The 18,257-nt window shown below is 30.4% G+C and overlaps 1 protein-coding gene across 2 annotated transcripts in view; it reads left to right on the top strand.

Moving 5' to 3' along the window:
* Myd88 (myeloid differentiation primary response protein MyD88) overlaps positions 1 to 18,257 on the top strand; it is a 41,611-nt gene that overhangs the window by 14,345 nt on the left and 9,009 nt on the right. For both annotated transcript variants that reach the window (XM_075368933.1, XM_075368934.1), the window contains exons 3-7: positions 1,640 to 1,824; positions 8,584 to 8,655; positions 9,788 to 9,912; positions 13,190 to 13,358; positions 16,303 to 16,492. In XM_075368933.1, coding sequence (XP_075225048.1) covers positions 1,640 to 1,824; positions 8,584 to 8,655; positions 9,788 to 9,912; positions 13,190 to 13,358; positions 16,303 to 16,492 — 741 coding nt within the window. The remainder of the gene's footprint in view (positions 1 to 1,639; positions 1,825 to 8,583; positions 8,656 to 9,787; positions 9,913 to 13,189; positions 13,359 to 16,302; positions 16,493 to 18,257) is intronic.

The raw sequence follows: 18,257 nt of genomic DNA, 5'->3' as shown, positions 1-18,257 counted from the left end.
TTCTAAACGCAGTGTAATTTTGATGATAAATACATTATTTGGTCAAGGGAGTCAGTTGGAACCCGAATTTTTTTACTGAAAGTTTTGATCTTTTTCTCAGTTGCATTTTAAATATTCCATAATAAAATCATTAATATTAAAAAATCTTATGTCATATTTGAAATAAATATTACATATGAGTGTAATTAACATTTAAGTACTCACTTAAAGTAAATTCTCAAATGTATGAAGTGTTGTCTTAATTTGTTTGATTCAGACTGCTCATATTCAAAGAATTTCTGCTGCTCTGATAAAACATGTACGTAAGTTATCACAACAAAGTGGTATAAAATACTCATCTTGCCGTAAATTTTTTAGTGATTAAATTTTAACCTGCATCATGTAACAATTTTTTGCAACAGCTTAAGAAAACAAACAAACCAAAACGTTATAATTGTTATGACTGGCTTCTCAGAAAACATTATAATGCACAGATAGATGCGATGCTTTATTTCATGTCAAACAATTTCATTTATTTGGCCCCGTTAATTCGCACATTACCAGGTATTGGATGACTAAAAATCCTAACCAGATGTTTGAGCATCTACTTCATTATGAGAAAATAGGTGTATGGTGTGTTCTTTCTTGTATTTGTATATTGGAGCTAATATTTTTTGACCAGATTGTCAGAACAGGAGTATACCATATAATTTTCAAGAATTCTGTGTTCAGGTAACATCATGAAAAAGAATATGGCTTCTTCCAACAAGACAGAACAATCTGTTACACATGAAACAATTCGCTAGCAAGCAATCATGTTGATTTTACAGAATGAACTATCAGCATAGGGCATTGGCCTCCATGTTCCCCAGATTTGTCTAGTTGTGAATTTTTCCTTCTGGGACTATTTGAAGGGTAGATTTTAATAATTCAATCCCCACACTATCAATGAACTGAGGCAGACATTCAATTCATCTTACATTCAATTAGATGCAAGATGTTAAATGTAGGTTTTAACATAGTTAAGGAAAAATGTTCTTTGTTTTGTAACTCATAAAGTAGGTACTTTGGAAATATTTAGTTATTCATATCTCTAAATTTTAATCGTCAGCTGGGGTTCAGCAGTAGCTCATTTGAAAGAGCTTAGGGATTACTGATTTATAGTATAAATATGAAGTAAACATTTTTTTCTAACCTGGAAAAAATCTTGTACGATCAATAAATTTCAGTAACCAATGTGGGCCTAACAGTTAAGATTATTGTTTATTAGTGATGACTGCAAGCAAATTTTGAGTGCTATTAAGGTTTTGTTACATTCAGAATAAAGTTTCAGTTTTGATATACTATTTTATGGAGAAAGAATGGATTACAGAAAGTACTAAATTCTACTTATAATTTTGATGTTTGAAAATACATTTATCATTTTCAAGGAACATTTCCCATTTAATTTGCTGCTATGTTAGAATGAACATGTATGTTCCTTCTTAAAATTATCTCTGAAATTAAAACAGAGTTTTCATGATTTTTTTTTATCCTGATTGTGTTCATCTGATGTACATGAGTCATGAAAAAATTATTATACTCTTTTATATTTGTTTTTATTATTTCTATTGGTTAATTTAACAAAAAAATTTAACTGATATTATTTTTTGTCAAATAGGGATTGGCGAGGTTTATCGTATTTGTGTAATGTTCATATACCAACTCATAGGGAACATAATGATCCTACAAAAGAAATATTATCGGTGTGGGGAAATCAACCTGATGCAACTATTAATAATCTTTTCCATTATCTTGAAAAACTGGACAGATATGACATAATTGATGATGTGGAAGGTTTAATAAGTAAGTTAAAAAAATTGTTTTATTTTTGTCATTATTGTTACTTTTACAAAATACATATATTATTGTATTTTTAAAATCAATGCTGTAATGATAAATATAGTTTGTAGTTGAATTTTAAAAAACCAGGTATATTTTTTTACTTTCCAATTTCCCAGGTTTAAACAATATTTGTTGAAAAAGTATCCGATCTTACGGTGTTAAAACAAAAACATTACATTCAGATCTAGCGTTTATCTCTTTTGAATCAACATAGAGACCAGTGCTTTTACCATTGTAAAAAAGTTCTGAGTTTTGCCATTTGAACGGCATTCAGAATGAATGTTTTAGAATGAGGAATATCAGAAAGTCATATAAAGCTGTGTACGGAATGTAAGGTGCTTTGTAAACAAATCAATTGTTTGTTAAAGTAGTTTGAGGTAGGGCAGGGGTACAACAGCAGGTTTTGAACATTTTACAACTACTCGTTTCATATCAGAATCACCTTTTAAAATTTTGTTGTAGATTCACCTAATAAATTCAGATAGCAGAAATTTTTCGACTGCCAATTAATAATCTTTATAATTAATTTAAATCTTTTTCAGTAATGTGAGTACTGTTTCAGTTTGCTAACAGTCTTTAGAACATTTACCTGTTCCCAACAAAATTTGGTAATTTTTGAAATGGTTGTTCCATTCTTTTATTTATTAACTCTTATTTTATTTATAACATTACGTCAACTACTATTGTAGATTATTATTACTACTTGAGAATTTTGAGTTTTTGGCAGAGCATGTTACAGTAGCATTGATTAACACATTCTTCAATCAAAAAATTTAAAAAATTAAGACAAATATATATAAACAGTGCAGGGCATTGACTGAACTTATAAACAATAATATAAAACATTTTGTTTGAGCACCTAACTTAACTAAAGCAGTAATCGACTAGCTTATTTCTAGAAGAATTAAAAAATAAGTTTTTGAATGTGTAGAAAAAGGTATTCTGATCATTTAAATATTTAATTACTAGGCCCCAGTATTTTACATGAATCTTAATGTTTTGATAGTTCCTGAGTCAATAAAATTTACTTTTAAGAATTATTGTTTTGTCAATATCTGTCCACAAGCTTTGAAGATTAAACAGATCTTGTTCAAGTTTGATTGTAAGATTTTATGAATTGGTTTAGACCAATGGGGATTTTTGTACGCTGTACTAATTTACATAATTATTACAGAGCAGATGCCCATTTTCTACATGTAAAGAAATCTTATCTACTGCATAAAGCCCATTGTGGGGAAGTAATGTATCTATTTAAAGCAGAACATACTTCATCAATAAAGAATGTTTTCTTCAACAAATCTTTCACATTGTTTTTAATGTGAATTGCCTGAACCATTGCCTGTATAGAAGATGTTTGTCATCGTCCAAGGATTGAAGTTCTCCATTACCTAATCCCAAATGCTTACAATTTTAATTGCTTTGTGGTTTCGTGAACAGCCCAGTGTTCTATCTGAGCTTATTGATGTGTCAATTTATTTCGAAATCAGCATGATTGTTCATGTTTTCATTTAAGTTTTAATCGCAATAACTGTATGATTGCTTTTAACTCTATCATTTACAAGGGTGGTTTGATAAGTCAGTGACTTCTCAGAAGGTGGTGCTCCAGTCGCTACTTTCTCTCCATCGTTATAAATCTTATCTTATCTGGGCTTGCATACAAAATTTCAAGACTTTCTGATAATTAGTAGATATTTGACAGTGCTTGAAAGTTGATGTGTCAAGAAAATGTGGAAAACTTGGAAAAACAAAAATTCTTCATACTTTTTTTTTTGTCTTCAGTCATTTGACTGGTTTGATGCAGCTCTCCTAGATTCCCTATCTAGTGCTAGTCGTTTCATTTCAGTATACCTTCTACATCATACATCCCTAACAATTTGTTTTACATATTCCAAATGTGGCCTGCCTACACAATTTTTTCCTTCTACCTGTCCTTCCAATATTAAAGCGACTATTCCAGGATGCCTTAGAGTATGTGGCCTATAAGTCTGTCTCTTCTTTTAACTATATTTTTCCAAATGCTTCTTTCTTCATCTATTTGCCGCAATACCTCTTCATTTGTCACTTTATCCACCCATCTGATTTTTAACATTCTCCTATAGCACCGTATTTCAAAAGCTTCTAATCTTTTCTTCTCAGATACTCCGATCGTCCAAGTTTCACTTCCATATAAAGCGACACTCCAAACATACACTTTCAAAAATCTTTTCCTGACATTTAAATTAATTTTTGATGTAAACAAATTATATTTCTTACTGAAGGCTCGTTTAGCTTGTGCTATTCGGCTTTAGTAATTCTACTTCCCAAATAACAAAATTCTTCTACCTCCATAATCTTTTCTCCTCCTATTTTCACATTCAGTGGTCCATCTTTGTTATTTCTACTACATTTCATTACTTTTGTTTTGTTCTTGTTTATTTTCATGCGATAGTTCTTGCGTAGGACTTCATCTATGCCGTTCATTGTTTCTTCTAAATTCTTTTTACTCTCAGCTAGAATTACTATATCATCAGCAAATCGTAAATTATCAGCATCTTTATCTATTCACCTTGTACTGTTACTCCGAATCTAAATTGTCCATACTTATAGAACACTATTATTTGCAAGCAAAATCAGTAAAGGAAACAACAAAAGGCTGAAAAGTATTATAGTGTCGCCCCTTCATATGGAATGGTTCAAAAGTTGTTTACTGAATTTTGCTGTGGTTGTACAAGTACAAGTGATGCTGAGTGTTCAGGATGTCCAAAAGAAGTGACTCTCAAGAAATTATTGATAAATCCATGATATTGTACTGGAGATCGCCAAACAAAGATACGTGAGATTATAAACATTTCAACTGAATGTTTATGGCAAATTTTACATGAGTGGTTGGGTATGCAGAAGCTATCGGCAATATGGGTGCCGCGATTGCTGACATCTGATCAAAAGTGGTGTAGTGTGACAACTTCAAAGTAATGTTTGACCATTTACCAGTACAATCCAGATGAGTTTTTTAGCTTTATGTTACTGTCTATGAAAGATGAATTCATTATTATATGTCGAAAACAAAATAGCAGTCAAAAATATGGACTGGATGAATCGAACCCGCTTCAAAAAGGGCAAAAGATCCATCACTGATAAAGACATGTCAATGGTTTTTTGATGTACATGGTATAATATTGATCAGTTACTTAAAGAGTTGAAAAACTATCACAGGAGAGTATTATGCCTCATTATTACAGATATTCGATGTGGTACTGAAGAAAAAGTGGCATCGTTTAGCAAGAAAAGGAGCTCTTTCACAATGACAATATGCCAGCTCACTCATCCGTGATTTCACTTGCTACATTAACTAAATTACATTAGAATTACTTCCTCATCCACACTATTCACCGCGTTTAGCCTCTTCTGACTTTTTTGTTTCCAAACCTAAAGAAGTGGCTTGGTGGAAAGAAAATTTCATTGAATGAGCAAGTTATTGCTGAAACGAATGAGTATTTCGGAGAGTCTGACAGATCATACTTGGAAGTAAAAAAAATAACTATAAATTAATTGCAAATTAACTATAAAAAAGTTACAAAATCACTGCAATAAATGTATCAAACAAAAAGGAGTTTATGTTGAAAAATAAATTGAATTTTTATTTTAAAGCCTCTGATTTATCAAACCACTCTTGTACTTTTTTTTCTTGTACATAACTATTTGAATAGTTCATTCACTCACTACCCTCTTACCTGGTGTGGATACCTCAGAATAGCACTTCTTAAAGTTCTCATCAACTTTTGTAGGATTTACGCTAAGTATATTTTTAAAAGAGTAGTAAATTTAAATACCTCATGATTGGTCAAGCATGTTCATTTATTCATGTGTGTGCATTGTTGAACATGTTCCTTACTTCTCATGAATATTATTGAATGTTAAAGGGTTACTTCACTATGAATAATACTTTGCAGTAGTGCAATCTGTGAAATATGCACATGAACTTGTGATATAGTTAATGTGATTCTTAACAGACACATTATATTTTATTTCTCCCTCTAATGCTCTTGGTAAGTTACGAATGTATGAGCCAAGCCTAATATACTTTTTCAAAAGTTTGTTTTATTTTTATTTACAGTCTAAATATATATTCAATTCCATTCCATGGACTTGCTACAATTGTAAGTGCTTAGTTATGATAGCATGTTGCCTCTCAGGTACGTGTTATAAATCTGTGAGATTAAAAGGTATATTAGAAAAATTGTATTTGAATTCAAAATTATAGTTATTTTTAGTTTTATTTAATGGCAGAGATTTTTTGTTTTTTATTGATGCAAAATTATTCTCCGAGATGTCATTTCTGACTGTATAACATTAAATAATATTTTTAATTTAAAAAAGCCATGGTAGTGTTTTGTGATTTTTCAAAATAGTAGTTGTAACTGATTTCAAAAGTTGTTTTGTGTTCACTCATGAATGTGTAAAAATAAATAAAATCTTTTTGTTTTTCTTTTTTCTTTTTTTAGTTTAAGTAATGAACACAAAGGTAATGATAAAAAAAAAATAAGATGAAACCTAAGTACTAGACTGATATGTAGTTCAGACCTTAACTACAAGGTAGAACCATTAATCAAGTCCTAGTTCTATCATTTTCCAGAACTATTCCACTTTAGTGTCTACTGAACTTACTGTCTTAATACAAAAATGTATTCAATTAATTGTATACATTAATTTTTAAGGTAGGGTTTTTGGGGGATGAAGGGAGAATGATCAGCATCAGTTTAATGATACAAAACATGATAAATGTAAAGTATGAGGGTGGTTCAGAAAGTAACCTCTGTTGTTGCATAGTGTTAGTGGTGCCATCATTGTCACATCAGCGTATTCTCTGGATCAGTGCACTTTCAGCTGTATCAGTGTGAGCTGCGTACTTTAGCTCGTTCACTTGTTATAACCTAAGCAATATGAGCCCTGCAATAAAAAATCCCAAGAAATATGAGATGTGTACAGTCATAAGATTTCTTTGGACACAAAATGTTTCAGTAGCTGTCATCTATTGTGAATTGTGTACTGTGTATGGCTCAAACATTGTAAGTGATGGTTAGGGCAGCAATGGGTCTGATTTTTTAAAAGTGGAAGAACAAACTGAAGAGAAGAGTGGTAGGCCTTCTGTTTTGAGTGATGATCTTGTCAGTGAAATTGACAAAAGAGTGCATGAAAATTGAAGATTCAGCATCTCTGAACTTTCTGAACAATTCCCGCAAATTTCTTGTACGGTTTTGTACGAGATTACTGATACCGATAAATTAGGCTACCAGATGTTCTGTGCTCAGTGGGTTCAAAAAATGGTCACAGAAACTCATCGAATCAAAGAATCAAATGAATGGGCTCTGCCTTAGACTTCCTTTCATGCTACGAAATGGAAGGAGAAAGTTTTTTGAAGAGAATTGTGATTGGGGAAGAAACTTGGGTGACCTATATGAACACAAAAACAAAACAACAATTGATGGTCTGGGGCCATAACAGTTCTGCATGCAAGCCAAAGAAAGCTTGCCAAACTTTGTCAGTGAGGAAGTTAAATGGCTAGGTTTTTTGGGATGCCAAGGGATTTCTAGTTGATTTTATGGAATGTGGTATGACGATTACTTCAGCAGTCTAATGTGAAACTTTGAAGAAACTTAGGCAAGCCATTCAGAACAAACATTGCAGTATGCTGTCATCTGGTGTTGTTTTTTGCATGACAATTTTTTTATATGAAGAAATGACATAAATCGCAGCACTTGTATGACAATGACAAACTTCAAAATGACATAAAAGTTTGTGTAGGTAGGTACCCAGGTGGCTGAATTTTATGAAGGTATTTTTAAATTGGTAAAACCGCTGTGACAAATGCTTGAATTTAAATGGTGATTATGTTGAGAGTAGTTAAAAGCTGTAGTTGTAAGTTGTATATAATAAAATATTTTTATCTAAGCAGGTTTTTTTTATTTATAACCAAACAGAAGTTACTTTTTGAACTGCCCTCATGGGTGTAAAAATTTTGATATGTATTAGTAAATCAGGACGCAAAGAAGTAAATGCACTTTTATTTCAACTGACCCTGTCTCTGCAATTGAAAAGGATTTGCATGGTAATCGCCATATATGCCTGAAGATGTTTAATAAAAATTTAATTAATACATAACATAATCTGAAGTGTTCTTCATAATAAGTTAGATACCAAAATTAGGGCTATAAGTTGGTTCCTTGGTAATTTATAGAGATTGTGATGAAAACCCCTAAGGTTGCATTCCTCACACATCTCTACTGCTTTATAGATTAAATAATTACTGGTGATGAAAAGTGTATGTCTCATTACTGTTTTGAAAAATAACTCAAAATCATAAGGAAACAAACAAGTAAAAGCACAATACATTTGGCAATGTTAAAAGAATTTTACACATACAAGTACGTCAGTATCCTGATTAATAATAGCAGTGTTTGATTCATAAATTTCCTGCCTAAATATGAACATATAGCCATTTTACAGTGCGTGATTATGTTGAAAAATAGTTGAAGGATGTGTTTTAAATATATAGGCATATCTGTTAAAATAAGCTATTAAAAAACTAGCTGGAGTCATAATTTATAATTTGGCCACATAGACAAAGGTAAATAAGTTAAAGATTATTATTAACATAAAGAGGCAAGGAGATGATTATTTCTTTAAAGTCTTTAATTTAATTTACATTTATTATATCTTCATTTTTGTATTTCCAATTTTCAGAGATTGATATCGAAAATAATTCTAAAACTGTTGCAAAGCAAGTTCCTGAAACATTTGATGTTATAACTTTAGGTAAGTTGGTTGTTCTTTTTTTTTGTGCACGTGTTACTTTTACTCCTTGTATTAAAGGGTAACATTATTATTCCACATTAGCAAATATATGATATTCATATCAAATATAAGTAATAATCAGATTGTTCGGTAGTAATCAGGTAAAGTACATAAATCTATTAAAAATTTCTTTGATACTCCAAGGAAATCTAAGACTCACCATATTTATTTTTCCCTCATCTCCTTTAAAGTAGTCATCACCTTTGTAACATTACAATATTTCTGCCAGTATTTAAATGTTTTTTTACAGCCTTTTATTTAAATTGCTTAAAAATTATGTTGATTTTGTACTGTTTCTTTTACAGAATCAAAACATCCATTCCATTAATTTTTGTACTAAGACAAAATTGCAAATTTGGCAAGAACGAATTGTTTAAGATGATCTGCAAGTTTGTTACTTGTCAAAAGCTGAGCATTCTCAAACAGATGAAACAAGTAAATTGTTATAATGCAAGTGATAGTTGTAGTTGTACCACAGCTCCAGTCATTTTTTCTTCCATATTTGTTTTCAGTTAACTCAAAAATCATACAATTTAAGTTGGAAATTTGGCAAAACCCCCTTAGATTGTTGAAAAAATGCTGTATTTTCTCATGTGATGCCTGCTTTGAAGAATAACGATTTGTGCTTAATCTCTGAACAAAGGTGTAATTTTAACTTTTATCTTTAAATTCCTATTGTGGATCAAGGCAGTACTTCTGCAGATTGAGTTTGAGAATCCTGTCAATGAATTTGCAATGACTTAATTAATCTTCATCCAAATGGTCAAGCAGACTAACTACTCATGACAGTGTTGTAAATTACATACTAGTGGGAAAATATTATAATTAATTTTGTGCTACTTTTAGAACAAATTTAAATGACTGAATGTGGTTTTTCTGATCACGGCTTACACCTTAAGTACTTTGATCTATGTCTTCTATAATAGATCAAAAAAATAAATCACTATAAATGAAATTATTTTTATTTATTCTACAAGTTTATTGTTATATACAAATTTTATTTGTTTGCTTTGTTTTAATTATCATTTATTTATATCTGTTTGTTGCATTTTATTGTTTTATTTTACTATTTTTATAATCTCTCTTTTTTTAGATGATATAGGTAGAAATCAGTCAGGCTTGGGACCTCAAAGGTATGATGCAATGGTATTGTATGCTGATAATGAGATAGATATTGCTCTAACTCTTGTCAATGAACTTAAGAAGTACAACTTCAAGGTTAGCCCATTTTAAAATTTTTTTTATTTTTTATTTATTTTGCTTTAATTATGAGATTTTTATTTTAATATATTTGTATATATAAAGTTCAGTTTTTGTCAAAAAAAGTTGATTGTGATTTAGAAAATAATTGTATGTTTTCCTGTTGCATTGTTTACCTTCTCTTTATAAAAAAAAAATATTCAATAATGTATGTATATATATATATATATATATATATATTTGCTATTATTATTTTTTTTTTCTGAAAGAATGATAAGAAATTGATATTATTGTATTGTAATAAAAGTGTGTTTAATTATTTTCATTATGCATAAACAGTTTTTGGTATTTGAGTATTTTTTGTTGCTGTGTAAAAATATTTATTAATATAAATAGTAATATTTATAATTAATAATTTAAATAATTATGTAATGTAATTTATAATATAAATATTTGTAGTAGTATTATTAGTTTTCTGTAAATTGTATTGTTATTTGAATATGTAGTATCTATTTTGTCACTGCCTTCTTGCTCTTGGCCAAGAGTTATATGAAATAATTTCTATTCTCTAAAAGTAATAATAAAAATTATGATAGATAGTTGTTCTGAACAAATAAAGATAAGGTGAGATCATTTTAAAACAATTAATTTTGTGTCAAAGAAAAGTAGGTAAATTTTTTCTATAAAATATTTTTCCACAAAAAATTTCTTTGCCTGCAAACCAGAAAATATATTTTGGTAAAAAAAACTCGCTAATCCTGATAAGTATAATAAAAAATAATGAAGTTAATTAAGAATAAAATGACAACCCTTCTTTTAGAAAATAATTAAATGAATATTTTTTGTAGAGTTTTAGTAATAACATTTTTATCTATAAATTTAATGTAGGTTTTCATAAATTTGCTCGAGAAATTATTAATATTATATCTAAATATTATATTAAGGTTACATTTTTAATTGCGATATATAAATAAAAAGAAATAGAAAGAATATTTATGTAGAGAAATGCAGTCAAAAGAGTAAATCACTAAAAATAATTACTAACCTTGTAAACGTATGAGTAAAATTCAAAAATGTACAAAAAAAATAAAATGAACTGCTCAATAATACACCAGAAATGGTCCTGAGTGTTATATTGTGACAACAAAGCATACATATCTTGTTTTTCTTACTTCTGACAATAGAAACGAACATCCAGACCTCACCAGTGCAGTCGTCCCCTCTTCAGATTTGTTGATGGACATAAGATAAGAAGAATATGTAAAGATGAGAAAAAATAATAATTTTTATTCTCCAGAGAAATAATTTTTATTTTCCAGAGAGAAAATATAATTTTTATAACAAAAGTCATGTTACAATAGATAAAATATAAATGAAAATTAAAAAAATGGCTGTTATTTTGTCATAAGTTTTAAAATAAAAATGTTTATACCTCATAATAAGAACACACAAATAAACCATCAATCATTAAATTCTATCAGTAGGTTGACTGTACGATCAATGTTTGTTTGATTAATCCAAACAAAGAAGACAATTTGTTGGAAAAAATCGCGCGCGCGCCTTCATCTTCATAATTTCCTTTCAAGCCTTGTACTCTTATTCCTATGGTGCTCAAGTTTTTCAATCCCGACCTTACAATATGATTTATCCAAATCTTCAAAATAGGCAAATATTTTACCAGTAGCTTCATGATATTTGGAAACTGAGGGAAAAATTTTGTAGTGTATTTCAAATAATTTTGCTGTCACAGAAGAGTGAGCCGATACATTGTGTCTGTGAAAAAGAACCTTCCTTTTCATCACATGTGTTCATTTTTTTTGGTATTTGCTTTTTGAAATGATTTGGCAAAGATATAATATTGCCTGGTTATTATTTTTACCCTTCCCCAGAATATTATATCATGAGCATCCCAAAAAACAGTGGCCATCCTCTTTTCTGCTGACAGAATGGATTTTGTTTTCTTTGGAGTAAGTTCCCAAATTGCAACCCACTGTTTTGGCTGTTCCTTGGTTTCCAGCCAATAGTGATATATTAGAGATTTGTCAGCTCTTACAAAATTATGTAAAAATTTTACTCTATGTTGAAACAGTTTCAAATCTTGCATTGAAATGTTCGCTTGTGCTTTTGATCAGTTGTGAATGGGAATGCTTTTGATCAGTTGTGAATGAAGGATGAATGGGCATCTATCTTGCAGACAGTTTTACATCTATAAATACTATTCTAAACATGATGCGTCTGTTCATTTGAGATGCCTATTGTTTTAGTGATCTCACACATTTCCAAACACCTACACTCTATCAACATATGGATTTTTCAATATTCTCTGCATTTGTGACCTCATACCAGCCTTCTGGAACATTCATTGACATTTTCTCTCTTATAACCACTCTGAAAGAAACCAAATTATTTGTAAACTCCTCTAATGAATAGAGAACTCACTCACTCGCCCACCATATTATTTATCTATTTGGTTTTAGTTTCCTGTACAGTTTTTCCTTTTAGAAAGTAATGTTTGATTACTATTTGAGTCTTTTTTGTCCATTTTCCACAAATCACAATACTTGATCGACTCACATGAGTGCCAGCAAGAGATTATAAATGTACTGACCTAAAATTGGTGTATGCTCCTAGTGGAGATGCAGTAGTATATTATGAGTACCATTTTTTGGGTTTGCATGGATGTCAAGCAGCCATACGGTGTTGTTTGATGGATGTCAGCATTTAAGATAATAAAAACGAAATTGAAAAAAAAAATATTTTCAATTATTATGATTTGGCTTTCTCAATTTTAAAACTGCATTACAAGATTTTAGCTTTTTTGTGAGCTGACCTGCAGAACGCAATTGCTGCAAATGTTCACATTATTAGAGTTGAAAATTGGTGGTTATCTTACAAGGAGTGCAGTCTATGTATATCATAGCTCCAAACTGTCCTGAGACTTAGCTCAGAATGCTATTCCAAGAACTCGTATTCATGTATATATTTTTTATGATTTAACTTATTTGGATTCATGAAATGTTGCTTTTTAGAAATAAAATATAAGCATTAGAAATTATGTTTACCAGTTATGTTGATATTTTGGATGTTGATGAAAATTAAATAACTAATGATGAAAATAATAATTATTGTAGCCCTTGTTGAATATCAGGGTATAGAGATGGTATAAGTAGATTTGAGACAGTTTTCAACACAGAATACCAATATGAAGGATACTTTCTCTATTATTGGTTTATTTTAATGTCTTAAATTAATAAATAACTAATATGTTTTTATTTTTTTTTAATATTTATTTTAGTTTTTCTTAAAAGATTTTGATCTTGCTCCCGGGATTATTTTTGAACAACAAGCATTTATGAAACTAATCAGGGAACGTTGTGATAAAGTGTTAATAATTCTCAGCCCAGAATTTATAAAGACTCCATTAAATGGATTCCTGCATTCTTTTGCGATGGCAGTTTCCATGGGTAAATATATTTTTATTTTTTCATTTTGCGATTAAGTTATAAATAATGTGTAAATGTTGTACATACTGTCTGGTTGTGTTGCTGTGCTGTGTGGATGTGTCACTGTGCTTTGGGTTGATTCTGAAATTTATTTTTAAGCTATGTAGTGATGTGGTCTCACAAGTGTCATTTCTATTTGCTATATAGAAAAATTAATGCGCTGTTGAAATTACATGGATGTCTGACATGTAATAAAATTAAAGTAAATTATTCTAATAATATTTTTAGGATAATTGAAAATTATATTTTTGTTGGACATACCTATTTTATTTTAATCTTTAATTGGAAAAATTTAAGTTATTTATATTATGCCAATCTCTGCGGCTAAACAATAGCAACTCTGTTTCTGTTTTGGAAAGTTGTAGATTTGAATCTAAGTCAGGATTAGAATTTTTCACATTCTTCAACACTCATCTCATTAATTTTTTTTTTGTCTTCAGTCATTTGACTGGTTTGATGCAGCTCTCCTAGATTCCCTATCTAGTGCTAGTTGTTTCATTTCGGTATACCCCCTACATCCTACATCCCTAACAATTTGTTTTACCTATTCCAATCGTTGCCTGCCTGCACAATTTTTTCCTTCTACCTGACCCTCTAATATTAAAGTGACTATTCCAGGATGCCTGAATATGTGGCCTATAAGTCTGTCTTTTCTTTTAACTATATTTTTCCAAATGTTTCTTTCTTCATCGATTTGCTGCAACAACTCTTTGTTTGTCACTTTATCCACCCATCTGATTTTTAACATTCTCCTATAGCATCACATTTCAAAAGATTCTAATCTTTTCTTCTTAGGTACTCTGATCGTCCAAGTTTCACTTCTATATAAAGCGATGCTCCAAACATATACTTTCAAAAAAGTTTTCCTGACGTTTAAATTAATTTTTGATATAAACAAATTATATTTCTGACTGAAGGCTCGTTTCGCTTGTGCTATTCAGCATTTTATATCGCTCCTGCTTCGTCATTATGTAACTTCATAAAATTTATCCTTTCTCTTTTTCTCATCTTCCCTTTTTCCCTTCCGTTTCTTCCTTTATCCCAAAAATATTTCTTTTCACATAACTAATGTTTATTCTGAATATGAACCAAATCAGACCGTAAATACAATTTTTTGAAATATCTCGACCCCAGCACCACATAGCGGGTCCAAATTAATTCAGAAACCTTTGTGAGTGTGCGCACAACAATTCACCAAAGTTTCATAGTAATTGGATGAGTGGTATAGGAACACATCGGGACAAACAAAGAAACAATCATTTTTATAAAAGATTGATAAAGAATATATGGCATTATTTTTTTAAAAATGGTATCTCATGGATCCAACATAAAGTTTAAAAGGTTTTTCAGTTTTTTTTATAATTTCTGATACTTGTCTGTTTTTCATCCTGTTGTTAAAGATGTTATGAGGTAGCTGACCAGCAATGGAACTGAATTCTCTTTCTAAAGTTTTTGACCATTGTCAGTCTGGTTGGTGATTGAGGATGACACCGTTTTCTGACGTTTCTTTCATTCATTGCATTATCATTGTACACAGCAACCAACTGCCTATGAATTTCAGCTGGCCTAACACTTTGATGGTCTAAAAAATGTATGACCCCGTGTATTTCTCAGTTGGCGGCAACATAAATTTTCCTATTCATTTGTAGTTATTACAACGTAATAACTACACGTAATCAAAGATAATACAACGCGACAACTTACAGACATCAGTGCAGCGTGTAAATTACTAGCATGGCCATGAATGACACAGGTTCGCCAACCTTAAGGAGAGAAATTTCCTAGAAATTTACTTTACTTTAGAGATATTCCTCGTGATAAGGATAAAACTTTTTGTTTAAGTATCCTCTAAATTATTGAATACGTAGTTCTGATCTGCTTAGCAAGATGTCGTGTATTGATAATATTTCATTAATATCAGCATCATGCTGGACAGATTGTTTTCAGCTGGTACGAATACTAGATAGTGAATCTCTTTCCTGAAGATTTCGAAAAGTCATGCTGTTTGTTTTGCGATCTAGAATCCTGTGATTTGGAAAACGCATTTCATATTCTACTGTAGCAGTTATAGCATTACCATTACACACACCCAGAATGAATACCATATGAACGTATTCCTCTGTTGGAAATAAGTACGGCATTACTTCAGTGGCAAACCGATCACATTCAAACTAAAATTCATAGAAAACTTGCTATTGATAGCATAGTTTACAGTACCTTATAAACTTAATATACCTTACAGAGTGATTTAAACACCAATAAGTTTTGTGCATTGTTGATCAGCCTGTTATTTTATTGGATACTTTGAAATAGTAATTTTTCAAATAATTGATTGTATTTGTAAGTTAAAAAAAATTATAAGTAATTTTTATTTATTTATTTTTATTTTACAATTGTATAATTTCCAATTTTTTTTTAATTTTTTGACAGTAAATTTTGTTTTTACAAATTTTTCACGTGAAAGAAGAATTTGGTTTTTGTTTGCCATTAAAAATGTAGTAATGCACTGTTTCTAAATAAAACTAAAATGATTCTAACCATTCTTTGTTTTATTCTATTTATGTTACACCATTTTGTTCAGAATTAAATTCTCTGCAAGTTTAGTTTAAAAGTTTTATATGTTTATTACCAGTTTAACAAACTTATATGTCTAACATAAAAAATAAGGATTTTTACTCTAATTTATTAGTTTTCACCCCAGATTTCTCAACAACTACTGCAGGTACAGTTCTGGAACCTATTTTAATGATTTTTAAGGTCAAAAACCATAAGAAATTCTGCTCCTTACGTAAAGTCCTACAAATTTCAGTACAACCTCATTTCATTACCCTTTAACATAAAATACATTTGTAACTAATAGTTTTCTTTTAATGTGATATAAAAATTTACGTTTATTATTTTCTAGAGGACATGCAAAAGAGGAAAGTGATACCATGCATTTATAAATTTCAATCGGATGCCGACATTCCATTAGAATACAGAATTTACACAAAATTATATTATAAGGAGATTAACAGCCGTTACTCTGAACTAACATTCTGGAATAGATTAAGAACATCGATTGCACCAGATATGCGACCTGGTATTACTAGAAAGTAAATGCATTTGTTTTTTTTTTTTACTATCTTTTCTCATAAGTTATATGGGTTAATATTTTTACTTTTCTTTTCACATAATTCTCTTAAATTGATCCTTTGTATTGAGATTTAAGTTTGCAGTATTGCAAACTTAGGCTTAACTTACAGGTACGTACTGCTAATAGGTTCAATTGGAGAAGAAATGTAGCTCCTGAATGGTTGCATTTTGGGGGAAAACGTCCAAGAATAAAAATGTCTTAGAATTATATGTTGTGTTTGAAAATGTTATAAAAAATGTGGGTTTCAATTTTAATAAAGTAAAGTATTGAAAAAATGGCAGAAATTTTAAGTATACCAGTCCATTTTGAATGCATTAAAAAATCAAGGAAAAGTTCCCCATTTAAAGTTCATTACTTTTCTAGTATATGAGATCCAAATGGTGACAAACTTAAAATAAAAGATCTATAATTTTATAACATTAATTGACACTGTAGTTGTGTATAAAAAAACCCTCCTCTCAGGAATTTTATAATATTTTTAATAGCATGAATCCTGATGTTACAGTTTAGATGGACAGGTCTAGAAACATTAATTTTGTTGGTTGTGGTTGACAACAGAACATACATGTTTGACCTTCCCAGTATCACCAGTATTTTCGTTGCAGAACTGTGTGCCATTAATAAGTCCTTACAGATTGTTAGCCTATTTTTCAATGTTCTTGTGTACTCTGATTCCATGAGTGTCTTATAGGCAATTATTGACATGTGCTCTAGACACTCTGTTGTTTGTGAGATTCTGTGAATTATTTTTCAAATGACTAGACTTAATACAACAGTAAGCTTTTGCTGGATCCCCAGCCACATAGCTTTTTTCAGCCTACTTTTACCAGATGTGTTGCTTCTGACTATCATGTCTGTTTCCTGAAGAGGGTATTTTGTGATGACTGGCAAAGTGAATGGGATGCTATCATGAACAACAAATTTTGCCCATTTAAGAACGCTGTTTCACTGCGAAGCTCCTCATGCAGAAATAACTGTGGAGAGGAGGTAATTATCTGCCGTTTGGAAGTAGAGCACACTAGGCTCACTGATGGATATCTGATGATGCATACGGGTGCATCCCTTTGTGCTCGTTGCAACTGCCAACTAATAGTACACCACATCCTTGTGGGTTGTATCTGTTATGAGGCACTGCATCACAGGTTTCATCTTTGAGCGAACATGCAAACTATTTTAGGAGATAATGAAATGATGCTTCTTAGGGTCATCTGTTTTTATTCAAGTATTTAAATTACTGATAGCTATGTAAGCATGTACAGCTATTCTGTAGCATGTTACAGCTGCTCATACCATTTGCCGTAAATGATGATAATTTTATTATTTTAATTTAGATATATCATTATTATTATTATTATTATTATTATAATATTCCTTATATATTATTGTATTCCTTATTATTATTATAACAATTATATCATGTCTGATATTAATCAGGGGATGATAACACAAAAGCGTTTTTCACGCTGAAAACACCCCCCCCAAAAAAAAATTCTCTCAAACTTGTCAGAATGAAAAGTGATATTTATGATTTTTTTTTGTCTTCAGTCATTTGACTGGTTTGATGCAGCTCTCCAAGATTCCCTATCTAGTGCTAGTCGTTTCATTTCAGTATACCCTCCATCCTATATCCCTAACAATTTGTTTTACATATTCCAAACGTGGCCTGCCTACACAATTTTTCCCTTCTACCTGCCCTTCCAATATTAAAGCGACTATTCTAGGAT

The sequence above is a fragment of the Lycorma delicatula genome, chromosome 6 (assembly GCF_047948215.1).
Source record: "Lycorma delicatula isolate Av1 chromosome 6, ASM4794821v1, whole genome shotgun sequence".
In the NCBI taxonomy this organism is placed as follows: domain Eukaryota; kingdom Metazoa; phylum Arthropoda; class Insecta; order Hemiptera; family Fulgoridae; genus Lycorma; species Lycorma delicatula.
This window is presented reverse-complemented; position numbering and strand designations above follow the sequence as displayed.